We start from the raw sequence: 14,680 nt of genomic DNA, 5'->3' as shown, positions 1-14,680 counted from the left end.
ATTGTATATAAACACAAACATGAGGCCAGACAGGTTTCAAACTGGCTTTAAACAGCGGCTCCCCTCACAATGCGAGGTGCCTAACAATTCTGTGGTGCGTAACTACTACTCACGTAGTAGATTCAGGGCACACTGAGCCAAGTTACACTCCGCTGCATTCAAATGGCCCGATCAAAGAAGGAAACTTCTAACTTGTTTAAAATCATTTAATTTCTAAGGCTTTGTTCTTGCTCCGCTGCTGAGTAGCAGGTAATCACACAGCCACAGCCAGACATGTGAGCTCAGGCAAAATGGAGAAAGCTATTGTTCGGCAGCTGTCTTTTTTGGTCTGAAGCTCCTCAGTTAATTTGTGCTCTTAATTGTCAGCAGTTGTATCAACTGATGAGGGTTTCTCAATCAAATAGCCTTTGTACCACATGAAATCGTTTAAACTGTGGCTTTTAATCTTTTTATTGTAATCTACAAATAAGATGGATTTCTTCATACTCTTTTAGGGGCATTATTATATATATAATATCGTGACTCTGCTTGCTGGGAGTTTAAGACCTGGTAAGCACAGACCATTGATTGCATTATAGCAGAGTCAGAGTCAGAGGCAATTTTCTGTTAAAAAAAAAAAAAAAACACTGGGGGAAAAAAATTAAAAGAAAGGATTTATTTAATATGCATTTGTTAAATTGTACTACCTTGAATCAATTAATCCAAATTATTAATCCATTTAGATTTAGAATGGCTGCAATATAGAATGGAGAATTATATAATAATGGTGAATACATGGCCACTATAGCCTCTCTATTTATAAGGCAATCACTTGAAATAGGATCCATTACCCACTTGCCAGTAACTGCAATTTGACAATAGCACTTTTTGTAGCAGCAGAATTTGGACCCATGCACTCAACATGTAAATGACTACATCCACGCAAGCTCTCGAATCGCCCCCACATCATCCAGGAAGTGCTGATTGTTCAGCAATTGTATTGAAACCAAATGTAATCACCAGACTATAACATTGTGAAATTCCTATGTGCATTTGAGATGGGCTGGAATAATAGGATTGTCTGCTAGGTGAATGCATTGATCGCCAAAACTAATCACAATGCAGCATTCAAGTGCGCCAAGCACCAAAGACTAATGATAAAAGGTGATTCTCTCAGAGGTTATTCTTCTTGGATGGTTTCACATGTAATCTGTGTGTGATTGTGTGTGTCCCTCAGGGCCAAAGAGGCGGAGCAGCTAAAGCAGGATCTGCAGGAGGCCCGTGAGTCTGAGAGGAGGGCAAAGCACAAGCTCCTGGAGATTATGAGCAAGGATGTCTATGTGGTAAGAGAAATGCTTAACACTAGCAGAGATTCTTACTGTAGCAAGGGGGAAAAAGTGTCCAACAGTATATCTTTACCTATCGGGCAGAAAAAGCTACGATTTTATTCTAAAAATAAGACTTTAAAGGGGTGAGGACTTAAAAAGGGTTGCGTAATAAGTTTGCATAACTTTCTTTTATTTATAATTTTTTAGCATGTTACTGGTATGTAACACATACCATACAAAATAAATAAATATTACTATGTTATGTTACTAGCATAGACATATATTAGACTGTCATTCTTCACTCCTTCTTTACATTAATTACTCAGCTCGAGACAGACTCCTTGATGGCAGCTCAGCCTTCTCCTACAGAGCATGTTCCAATAAAAGACAAGGCGTGAAACTCCGCCCCCATGAGGCGGGCTGGGCAGCAACAAGCCTCCACAGTGCTCAAGTTCAAGTTTATTTATTGTATGTGTCGAGTACAAGGTACCAAAGGCAACGAAGAGAGTTTTGCCCTGGATCTCTCTCCGCTGAACAAGAAAACTACTGTAATGTATTGTACATATAAAACATATAAACAATACAAGCAAAGAATTCCAAAAATAAACGCAAAAACCTCAGCTCTCCTTCAGGCTAATGTTCATGAGCCTCATTGCTCCATGGAACAATCAAAGCCCAAAGCTAAAACATGTTTAAAAAAAGAAAAACTGTATTTTTTAAGAGAACAATAAAAGTTTTTGGAGCCAGGCTGTTGGTTTCCATGTTATAGCAAACCATCTGGGGGTTGTAGCAATGTCAGCACCCCGCCATGAGGACTAGTGTAACAGCCCAATCTGCTGGAAAATTCAATCTGCGCATGCTCTCCTGTCCTTGCGCTTTTACTACGGCAACATATACAGGGACAAACTTCATCAAACTTGCTATCGACCTTTTCACATTTTAACGGATAAATGTCTACCTAGCGTTTGTGAAAACAGGTTTTTAAACAGAGCAAAGTGTAGAAAACAATGGATTTTTCAATTGGTCAATTGGTGGTTGCAGCAGGTGTGATCTTTTGCATGCTTCTCTGTCAAAATAGACCTTGTGTTACCAACTTTATTAACCTTGAATGGATTATTAAATGAAACCCTTTCTACTGAGTAAAGTAATGAACATTTAGTCAGGCTAACAGATTAGCATGATTCCAGCAGATCAGGCCCTTCAGAATGGGCAGTTACAAGGAATAAAGAGAAGTGCTTTCCTCGCCCCGTTGGTTATTTACTAGTTGGAAAGCTACATCTGTTTGGACAGCTTGCTACCATCAGCACCCCTCTGCGTAACACTTTCTACTATACACATTGGACCTTGCATGTGACAATTGCAGCAAGAAATGACACATGCAGCGTTGAAATGATGCAATAAAATCAAAATAAAATACTTGTTGGTCCCAAGTAAAGACTCCAGCAATTTAAAAACATATCTTTGTTATTCCCCAATTATCCTTCCAAAGGTGTTGACTGGTGGTTAAACCAATTAGCTGTTGAATACAAAAGCCCCACGACTGAAAAATGAATAGAGAATCGATTTAATGAATGGGCATTGTGGTTGTTTTTATTGGCCGAATAGCTTGAAACTAGAAATGGTAAAAAAAAAATCATTTTAACTCTATGACTCTGGCTCTATTCAGTCGACCAGAACAGAACATCTGAGGAGCAGAGAAGGCAACTTATGCTCCTAACATGTTAAACCCTTAAATGTGTTGTTAATGTTAAACATTACATATTCCTCTGCGCACACACCGATATGCCTTTTGTAATGTTCGCTCTTGAGAGAGTACCATCGTCTTATCAGCAAAAGCAGGGACAAAATGTGTAAACATAATAACTCATCTGATGACAGCTGCTGGAGCCTATATAGACTTCATGAGAGGAATACTGTATCTCCACAAGAGCTCTCATAGGCCTGAATTCATCTTCGTGTTTTCTATTTCCCTGGACCCACTGTCAAATTGGCCTGCATGCCATGCCACGCCATGTTTAAGCCAAAGACATCTCAACATACTTTGAATTCACACAGACGCCCAAACAATTTACATTTAAATTGTTTGTCAGACTTGCTCCTTATACATGCGATACTCGAACTGACATGTGGAGAATGCATTTCCGTCATTTGGTCCGGAACTGAATGCATGCATTTGCAGCTTGCTTTCAAAGTCTTTCTCTGTTTCCATTGCCACTTCTGTTCATCATCATTTTGTATACTATCCTACCTTGCCACACTTTTCAGAAGTTATATTTTCTCTCTTGACTGTTCTTATATTTTGCATTACTGGAAAGATTAAATTAATGCTCCTTTTTTTTGCTAGCCTCCTGGATTGCCCGCTGAGCGCATGCCACCCGATCTGAACTACAGCAGAGAGAATCTCAGCTTTGAGTTTAAAGATACTGACATGAAACGCCTTTCCATGGAGATAGAGAAAGAGAAGTAAGTGGCTAGAATTTCTGTGAAAATACACCTTATGTCGGACTCGATCTCGCAAACTGGTGTTTACAAGTCGGACGCTCTCCTAGTTGCCACTGCACTTATATAATGTTGGGGCTGACCCGCGCTGCTCACATGTGAGAGGAGAAGGAAAAGGCTTTCGTGATTTACAGGATATATCTAGTGAATCGTTTTGTAAAGAGGGAAAATTTGCTCGGGTGGGATTTAGCTGCGAGCTTAAGCTTTGCAGCAGCCACGGGTGTTTTTTTTTCTTTTGTGGTTCTCTTGGCCATTAGTTTTGGATATGCGTTTTGCCATTTGTGTTTTGCCATTTGCCTCGCCACTTATTATGATGACAAAAAGTGTGACAAAAGCTAATTACTCTGAACACGCACGTGCTTCCAATCTGGCATTCACCAACCTCAAAACACTGGTACGAATGATTTTCCCGACGTAAGAAGGCACTGTTAAAAAACTGCACTTCATGACACATTCTTAAGTACTGATTTGAAGAAGTTGTTCATGATTGAGGCCCAATGTTTTGCCAAATTGCTCTCCCTTGAGTAGCAATTACAGCATTACTGTTTTGTAAGACCGGCAGAAAACTACCGCATGCAACACGTATTTTATTCGTTTCCCATCTCGAGCCTATTTTTCTCAAGTATCAAGTTGAATTGTTCTCATTCACTACACCTATTCCTACCTCTGAACCCTCTGAATTTGATCTGTTCGTGTTGCAGGGTGGAGTACATGGAGAAGAGTAAACACCTGCAGGAGCAGCTGAATGAGCTGAAGACTGAGATTGAAAGTCTGAAGTTGAAAGAGAGAGAGACCCCACTTGACATCATTCACAATCAGAACACCGAGCAGGGCACCAGTAAGCACAGCAACTTTAAAAAGGTACCAAACTCCTGTCACGGTGCTCAGATACTGTTTCGCCTGCACTCGTTACACAACCCTTCATAATACACTCATGCATACAAATGTCTCCTATTCATGCCCTGTCTAGTGGGATCAGATCATCGGCTCATTAGATGATGGAACACATCTTATCTCTGATTAGGTGCAGAAAGTACAGCGGGTCATTGTTCAGGGCACTCCACAAATTAGAAACTATTGTTCAGGAGCAAGTTTGGTCACAAAAGTGCCCCAAATCTAAGACAATTCTTATTCAGATTGTACCATTAAATTGATGATTAGATACTACAAGATAAGGGTGGCTAATAGATTTGGCCTAATTTTTATGAAGCCAAGTTACAGTAAAGCGGGGGTAATATGCTTTTCCTTAATTCTACTAAACACTATATTTGTTTAAAACAGCTTATTCAAAGTCTTATTTGGCTTAAGCACACATAAACCAGGGTAACGCTGTCTGACCTGTTGTTGGCTCTCCGTTGCTGCTGTAGTTCTCTGGGAGCCCCTCAGTGTTCCCTCACAGCTGATCTCGAACACACACAGGTGGGTCTTGACTTGTCATGTGTGCCAGACGTCCGCTGACTTGGCCTGAGCTTACGGCATAGCATGCTGCTAATGAAACTAACAGCTACTGGCTCCAAGCTGGTGAAACGCACGCCCTGTGGTCATTAGCATGCATGGGATCGTAACATTGCGGGATGGGAAAAGGAGTCACTGTTTTGTGCATTTCAACCGTATGTTCTGTGCTATGTTGTAATGATGAGAATTACTATAGTGACCCTGTTACTTGAATAGGTTCTCGGGAGAATCAGAATACAGTACTTAATTAGTTGGTAGGTCATTGTACACACCATCTACTTAATGATTTATTGATTTCTTTTATGGCAATGTTATCTTTTACCTCTTAACCCCCACCTGAACCAAGCACATTTTCTCTAGTTCGGCTTTACCCAAATCTAAAATCTTCTCGAACAAAGAGTCAATAGAGCAATGCAAACGAGGATGAAAATACAACAAAAAAGCAACAAAAGGAATGACAAAAACAAGATTAAAAAGTAACCAAAAGGAGCCACAAAAACATGCCGGATAAGCAACAATAACACAATAAAAAAGCGACTAAAACATGATTGAAATGGACAAAAAGTGATGAGAGCATGACAAAAAAAAGGAAAAAAAAGCGATGAAGAAAGCAACAAAATGGAAAACAGGACAAAAAGAGACCAAAACACAACAAAAACGCTTCAAAGAGTCACAATCAGTCAGTGGCCTATAGGCTGTGACAATTTGGATTTGGGTAAAACTGAACAGGAGAACATGCTCTCGTATCCCGGCTCCTGCAGGTGCACACAGTCGTTGTGTCCTTGGGCAAGACACTTCAGCCACCTTGCCTCCAGTACATTGGGGTATGAATGGGTGAGTGATCCTTGTAGAGCGCTACATAAGTTGAGACCATTTACCATTTGACCAATGCATTTATTGGGGTTCCAAACCACACGTGATCATATCCAACAACAAATTGCTGGTCTTCTGTCATGACTTTTACTGAGAAGAACCTGGCCAACCAAGACTACAGAAACGGGATCACAAAGAGAGCTAAGAAACAGCATGAACATCTGAGTCGCCAGGCAAAGCACTAAAGCAGAGTTAATCAAAGGGCAGAGAAGTTATAAAGCTCGCTTGTTACAGGGTCATTTGAAATGTCCTCCACGTTTGAGAGATGCAGTGAGTGGCTGTGATTGGATTGTCGTAAAATCTCACGATGGAAATTATAATTTTCGAAAAGAAAGTAGTTCCAGTCCATTTTCTGAAAGCAGCTTTGCTTTAATGCCCAATTCATTAAATCAAGTCTAGAGGAATAAAAATACAACTTTTTGAGCTTCAGGGAGAATTGAATTGATCGGTCAGGGTTGAGGGAGTCATTATAAAAACCTTTGGCTCAGTGCTTTTATTAATTGATAGATTATACTAATTTGATGTATTCCAAATTGATCAACCCCAGAATATATTAAACTTCTTAGTTGTTTGACATTGCAGTCCCTTAGCGATGACTTCTTTGTATTAGGTGATCTGAGGGAGGTCATGATTCATCTTGTTAGCAGGCAAAGGGCAGAGAAAGGTGCATGTAAGGTGAAGTATTGTCGCACAAGTTTGGAGAGGCACCGTAGCAGGACCAGAATCTTCAAAGCCTGTGAGGAGGCGCCGGGCGGGGGGATGGCTGAGTGAAGTCGGTGGCCAAAAAGGGGCAGGACAGCAGCAGGAGGAGGAAAACAGAGGGAATGCCCAATGAATCACCCAAATGTCAGCCAAAAGCACCAGGGCGTCCCCAGGCAAAGATTTCTCCATCCGCACTCTATGGATGATTAATGAGAGCTCCCTTAATCCAGTCCAATGCTTTTGCACTGATACGGCTCAGAGGTTCTGCTCTGCCAGCGGCTCATTCACAGCAACTTAGTGTTCAATAGTATGTATGGGGAAGTTTGAGCCTGTTCTTATCACTAATGTGTTTTCTGGTACAGCCTTTATAAAAGCGTTTGAAGGACTGCAACCTTTCAGACTGGGAAGTTTAGTGGTGTAGATATCCAAACCTATTAGGGATTTTTTTTGTTTTTTAACAAAAAGGGGGGGGGGGGGGGGGGGGTTCATTTGGTATTCTTTCTGTTTTGTGACTCTGTCCTAATCAGTCTAAACCATTTAGCGAGAGACAACAAGTGCCAAAAGCTAATTTGATTTATAGTTGTATATTTTATTGGAAGGGCTGCTGGTTAATAAGCTGTCTTAAAACTAAACTGGGATCCATCATTTATTCGAAATCATTTATACACTGTAATAGGCGCAATAATCTTTAGCTTCTGCTTGTTCCATTTCAGACTCTATGAATATTATATTTCCTCTCTTTACATGGATAATGTTTAAATGTCTGAATAAATGTATCTGAACCTAAAATCTGAAGAGTTTAAGTTCTCTCATAAATCACAACATTAATAAGAAAAAAATATGGAACCGAAGATATTAGGAACATTCCCAGCAACCTCAGATTAAATTGTAACATTTCCCAACTAAAAATACTACTCGTAATTGCAAAGAAAATGATTACGGTCTCTTCGCTCAAACCTCAGCCCCCCACCCTCGTCTAGGGACTGCGGATGGAAAATAGCTGCTGAGCTAAATCTGGTACAAACCATCTCCTCTTGTAAAGACTAATGGTTCTGTACATTGTCCCTGTTTCAATAAATAATGATAATAAACCATTACCCAATGGAACAATAAATTGAAAGAAGTGTATCATATGGAGCAAATAACAGCATGATTGCAAATGAAAACTGACCTTTTTATGAATAAATGGACTTTAATTGAAACTCATATTTTAAGTTGATCTTTGTTATACCCCTTTTGTTGCACTTTTATTTATTGAAGATATTAATAATAAAAATAAGTTTAAAAAAAACAAGCAAAACAACGACAATGCACTGGCCTCACTCCTTTTTCATTTGTGTGATAATAACCGATAGATGAATCAACCCAGTTTTATGCTCCTAGAATGACCTCATATAGAATCATTAGTTTTGTGTAATCTGGTTGTGTCATCTGATGGACATGAGATCAGGCATGAAATAAACATTAAGCCATTTTACCTGTCATGGAGTAAAGTACAGTTCTGGTCCACTTCTAATCTACTTGGACTCAGCCCAGTCCCCTTAAAGCAGAACTAAGTAATTCATGCCCCTAGAGGCCATCAGCGCCATTGCAGGTGTCGTAGCATGTTGCGTTTTTTTTGTCCGTGAGAGTAAATACTTTGCTGACAGAAAAGCCAAAGAAGAAGGATATTGTACATTGTGCCACTCAAACTTGGCTGTAAACACTACTAAAGTGGCGCTAGCCCGCAGTTAGCTTTTCCTCATTAGCCGGTTAGCTTCTTCTTCCCCCAATCATCCCACTAACACTTATTACCTCCAGAGGGACGACGAAAAGGATTTATTATGGTAAAAAAGTTACTTAGTTCTTCTTTAAAGCCACACTGCGGAACGTTCATGTGAATTATATAGCAACAAGAGCAAGAAAACTGCTGTAAAACTTGAAACATTTAACAACGTTCCAGCAGTACCAAATATGCTCCAAATGATCAGCTGGACACAGACGTTGATGAGACGGATTATTGAAGGAAAGCATTTCAAAGATGGCATCTGGATGGATACAAACTTGTGGATGGATACAAACAGGTTTGAGGAGATACGATCCCGTACTCAGTCATAACACAGGATTTTGTTTAGATATTTAAAACAACCATATTATTGTATTAGGCTTTGGGTGAAATGTGAGTAGTATGGCTTTAAATGCCCACTAAAAAATCTCACGGGCTTGTTTTTACTGATGTCCCTCGACTTTACACAAGTCCATGTGAGTGATTTTTCGCACTTACTTACAGCCGCCGGTCTGAAATAGCCTGTCATGAGTTCAGCAAAGAAAAACAATTAACACCGCTCCTCTCTTTGACTGGCATTGATCCCGCCGCCAGTCCGCTCCTTCTGTGTGATTGTTGAGAATTAGTCCAAGAGATTTCTCTATCCACCAGGGACAGCTGTAAAATGCGCCTGAGTTGATTCTGTGGAAAAAAAAACAAGAGTGAAAGTGTCACCTTCACTGTCGCATCATTACGAATTCATAAAAAAAAAAGAAAAGAAAAATGTATAACCTTGGGCGTTGTCAGTAAACATCACATTTTTCCGATTAAAGCCTCCTTATGGCTACTCACACATTTGATTAACCAAGAGGAACAATGGTAATCATATGTATTACAGCTCAATGGTTAGTGGTGCTATACTTCTATAGATATTCACGTTATCTACAAACGTCTCCTCTCAGTAATTTGTCCCAGTGGTGGATATTCACAATTGATAACGTACTGCTGTATATTTACAACAATATTATTTCATAGATGATAATGGATTTAGACCTAGGAACAAACAAACAAAAGTAAATACAGTATGTTGTCTTCCTCATTTTGCCAGTAATAACGGAAACCACTACTTGGCTAGCCTTTGCAAACCAGTCAGCGTATTTATTTATTTATTTATTATTATTTATTGTAAAATTGATCTGAGGTATAATTAGTTTCCTCTACATAAAAACATAAACAGATTGAAAACCATAGCGCAGAAGACATCTGCTGTTGGTTTTTACAGCGTCTGATATAAACAGTTGGTGCTGTGCGCGTGCATCTGTTTTGACTCTTGCTGCCTAATAATCCACACAGTGTCCCAAAGCCACTGCCCTATCAGCTGGAGGTGAAAGAATGCTTTCTGATGCTGAGAGAGGCCACCGCATGAGTTCTGTGATGTCTGGTTGGATTGCACAATATTGCAGAGTGACAAAAAAGAATACAATATTTGGTAGATGCTTGATGATTCAGAATGGATGACTTTCTGAATCCATTCATAGTGCATCATGTGCTAAATAGGCAAAGGAGTGAGCTAGGAATGCATGAAATAACACCGAGAGGTATTATGTGGAAACTATGGCGGCACGGTGGCGCAGCGGTTAGCGCTTGTCCTTCACAGCTAGACGGTCCCTGGTTCGATTCCAACCTGGATGGGGCCTTTCTGTGTGGAGTTTGCATGTTCTCCCTGTAGGTTTCCTCCGGGCACTCTGGTTTCCCCTACCATTACAATAGTCCAGGATGAATGAGAGTGTGTTTGAGTGCATGAGTGAAGAACACCAGATGCAAATTAGCCCATGGCAACATTCGGCGTGGTGTGCTCATTAACATGTACTGTCCCTACCAAATAAACCAATAAAAAACTAAATTTGTTGTTTTGCTGTTTTGGTGGTTGAAATATCTTACTGGACAGGAAGTACTATATTCAAGTACCTTTGGAACTCAAGTACCTTCAAGACCGCAGTCAATTGCTCTCTGGCATTTTAAAAGTAGCTTGGCCAGCTATACTCACTTCTTTCTATTGTTTAGAATAAACAAGGCTACAAAACAAGTGCAAAACAGGACCTCTGAGTTAGGGATGCACCAATCCGATACTGGCATTGGATATTGGAGCCGATACCAGATAAAATATAATATCGGGTATCGGCTACAAATATCCAATACTGAACCGATACCAGTTTTGGCTCTCACTGCTTAAATCAATATAGGCATGCTGTACAATTCAATTGCTAAGTTAGTTATATCTTCCGTAAACGCATTTTTGATCGCCACGCAAAACGCCGCAGCTAGCAACAGTATGCTAAAGCTAGTGGCAACATGCTAATGCTATCGTCAGCTAATCAAGACTGGGTTAGAAACTATGATTTGATCACCTACAGTAGCCTAATAAATATAAATTCAGTGTTTGTTTTTTAGTTTATGAAATGCTGTTGAGTAAAAAAAAGTATATTTTGCACAAGTTGTAATGATCAGATCAATTTATGTGAGTTGTTAATGTAACCTATATTGCCGATTGTATCTTTAATGTAGAAGCGTCCAGTTATATTTGGTCAATGTTTTTCCATTACAGTTTATTATTAGATAGCCTATAATTGATAACATCTTGTTTGCAATGAGACTTTATTGATCTCACACTGGAGAAAATAGGATCAATTTTTAATTCACAGTTACTACTTATGAGAAAGCCTCTTGGTATCGGTTAACAGTGTTGGGCAAGTTACTTAAAAATTGTAATATATTTTATACTAGTGATTACAGCTTTAAAAATGTAATAAGTTTGTATTACATATTACTGTTTCAACTATGCAGCTGAGTTACACTACTTTGAATTACTTTTGGCAAAATGTAAACTGAAAATAGTAAAAATGCCACCGAGCAAAAATGAGTAGGAGATTTCTTTTTCCTTCACTTTCCCCCATTCTCTTGTGTTTTGTAAATGCAGATCTAATACACCAGTGTCCAACTTGGTTTGGCATGTTGCATGTTGTTTGAGGGGAGTTTGGTGTTTTTTCATTCGTACATTAAAATGCACTTGTAACTTGAGTTACTTGAATTGTAATGACTAATATATTCCCATATTTTGTCTCAGTAATATGTTGTGTTCCTTAGTTACTGGAAAAAGTAATTTATTTTTGTAGCTCGTTACTTTTGTAATACATCCAACACTGTCGGTTAATATCGGAAATCAGCAGATACTCAAACACCTGGTATCGGAAGCAAAAAAGTTGGATCAGCGCATCTCTACTCTGAGTTCAATGTACATGTATTAACCCTCAGACTGTGTCATAAATGCAATCAGATCTTAAACAAAACTAAATTTGTTGGCTTAAGCTTGCTTTTAAAAGTCACAACACAATTTTTGCTTGTATGCAGCCCTAATGTTTAGCCATGTTCCCTATACTTCCAGTACTTATCACTCTCACTTTTCTTACAGTTAACCCTTCAGAGCACCAAGACCAGGGTGGCGTACTTTGAGGAACTTTGAGCTGCATCACTACTGCAGCACCAGGAACACAATCTGCATTCCTGGTCAAGACTGCGATACTAATGACAAAGACCACTACAAAACATATCACATTTCTAAAAGGACTCTCTGCTATGGGCTTTATTGGGATGTAAGTCTGGAAATCTGGAAAAACATACGTGTTACAGTCTTCATGCATTCTTCATATCTTAATATATCTGGTGGCCTATAGTATTGTTTATTTTTCTGTACGTAAGCTAGACTGGGGTGTTGAAATGGTGTTTTAACTACAAGAACTACATTTTTTATTTTGAAAGAAAACTTGTACTTGTTTATTTGTAGAGGTAAGGGGTTAAGGACAAGTGTTTTAGGTATGGTGTGGATCCACTCCTGATTACTTCTGGGGGGGTTTATGGGATTTCATGCCATTTGGGAATTTGGGAACTATATTCATAAGTATCAAAAATGTATCTAACATTATGTGAAACAAGCTTGTGTGTGCGCCTTAATGAAACAATGTTTATCTCTGAATTAAGAGGTACTCAACTTTGAGCCCACCATTGTGAGATAAGATTGCCTTGAGTTTTGCGCTCTTCGTATTTCTTTTATATAGAGAAAACAATAGATAAACCTTTATTTGCTCATGACTTTAAGTTGCACAATACTGTATATCAGAACAAAGTTTTATTTGATGCTGCCTATTAAAAATACCATACTATTTTCTGACTATATTTAAACTCTAATTGTTAGTACATTGCTTTCGTCTTATCTGCACTTTTATGGAGATAAGATATTTACCACTTCAGGAGACTGGTTAAATGAAATACATGTTCAAATACAGGCTTTTCAGGTCACGCTACGGTACATGGAAATAGCAATTTGTCAGTTGTTTTGCAAGTTTACCATTTTTGCAGCATTTTTCCTAAGTAGCTCGGTGTTTAAAAGTTTGGAAACACATAACAGGTTATAGATGTTTACAGCGAACAGCTTGCATTTGAGTTATATATGGATATACCTTAAGGGCTAGTGTTCATCCTGTTCTGCCCTTTTGAGTGATCGCTCTTTCATAGTAGATTATAAACCTCGGGAAGAAACTGTGATTCTCAGTGACGCTGTGAGCCCTTTCTTTTCTCACAGGACGTTTTTTGTTTGTTTTTGTTTTTAAGGAGAACCACTTTTATCCAAAGCATGAATTTGCATCTGCTTTGAATTCATTAATTGATCCCCTTTCCCTTTGAAAATGCTCTATTTTTTGTACGTAAACAAAACATTTTTTATTGTTTCTACATGTATTATGAAAAGTAAACCAGTAATTAAAATTGAAATACTTTACATGATACTTACTTGAATGTAGATTTTACATGGACTTTGTTATGTGTATGTGTATGTGAAATAAATGGTTCTCAGGCTTTTAAACTTTGAGAATGTTTTATTTTTAACATTTTATTATGTCTTGGTGACAATTGTTTTGCAATACCCAAGTGGTAGTAGTTGTTTCAGTACTAGACACGTTAAAGGTGCATTATGCAACTTTTTATGTGAAAATTACAGTATATTGTGCATATTTGACCTTGTAGTGACCCAGTGGCTGTGTGAGTGGTCAGCATGGCAACTTTCCTTTCCTTCACAGTGGTCTCTGGGGAACTCCGGGATCAATTGTTTGGAAGGTTTTCACTGCTGGCGGACCCTTTCACCAGAAAACCTACAAAAAAATTGATCCCGAAGCATTGTAGAGACCACTGTGATGGAAAATAAAGGCGTCATGCTGACCACTCATACTGCCACTGGGTCACTTCAAGGTCAAATATGCATAAATATTAACTTTTTTTTATTTAAATGTGCACCAATTACCTTTCTATATACTTTTCTATATTCATTGCAGTTGTAGTTGATAGTAGTGTGTGTTTTTATTCTGAAGGTTCACTCTTATAGCATTGTGGATGTGAAAGACAGCTTGAGTGTCCCTGAGGTCAGAGGACCCCTTCAGCTCCTGTCAGCTCCGGGTAAGGGGTATAACACACCCCCTGGGGCCGACCAAGCGCAGGCGACCAAGAAGTCAGCTCTTCCACAAATCCATGGTTTAAAGGTGAAGGCTTCACACACACGACACGACACAAAAGGAATACAAAAAAGTGTGGAGGCAGATTCTATCTCTTTGGTTTTCCTATCATTTGTGTATGGGAGGCTGGCTGCTATGTGTTCCTGTGGTATGTGTATCACTGATGGTATTTAGTCATCTGCAATTTCAGACTAAATTCGTGCATTAAAGTTAGGCGTTTATTCTGGTTTTAACATGGTTTTCCCACAGTTACATATTATAGTTTCATTTGGTATATTTTAGACTCTTTAGACCTGGATTTGTCCTGATTTGATCTTTATCAAAGCCTGATAGTACTCGAAAGGTTAAATATTTCATGAGGCGGTGCTTGGTGTGAAAGGTTTGACAACCATTGCCCCATACTTCATTTTGAGGGATTTATGATTTTTTTTTTAGATATGGAATATATAGTTGGCCAGAAACAGATTTATTAGAGAACAACAACAAGCTTGAACTTAAATATGAAAAGATATCATACTCTTGACTATGTACTCATAAAATGA

General features: G+C 38.9%; 1 protein-coding gene across 3 annotated transcripts in view; it reads left to right on the top strand.

The window, feature by feature from the left end:
• nf2a (NF2, moesin-ezrin-radixin like (MERLIN) tumor suppressor a) overlaps nucleotides 1-12,868 on the top strand; it is a 31,233-nt gene extending 18,365 nt beyond the window's left edge. For 2 of the 3 annotated variants that reach the window (XM_079565618.1, XM_079565616.1), the window contains 4 exons: nucleotides 1,217-1,322; nucleotides 3,652-3,770; nucleotides 4,508-4,667; nucleotides 12,050-12,865. In XM_079565618.1, the coding sequence (XP_079421744.1) occupies nucleotides 1,217-1,322; nucleotides 3,652-3,770; nucleotides 4,508-4,667; nucleotides 12,050-12,100 (436 nt within the window). In that variant the 3' untranslated portion in view covers nucleotides 12,101-12,865. Of the gene's footprint in view, nucleotides 1-1,216; nucleotides 1,323-3,651; nucleotides 3,771-4,507; nucleotides 4,668-5,173; nucleotides 5,226-12,049 lie in introns of all 3 variants that reach the window. The other variant, XM_079565617.1, reaches the window with a different exon arrangement.
• The last annotated feature ends 1,812 nt before the right edge of the window (nucleotides 12,869-14,680 follow it).

Source organism: Gobius niger (assembly GCF_951799975.1).
Source record: "Gobius niger genome assembly, chromosome: 1".
Classification (NCBI taxonomy): Eukaryota; Metazoa; Chordata; class Actinopteri; order Gobiiformes; family Gobiidae; genus Gobius; species Gobius niger.
The sequence above is the reverse complement of the archived record's forward strand: the minus strand, read 5'-3'. Positions and strand labels throughout refer to the sequence as shown.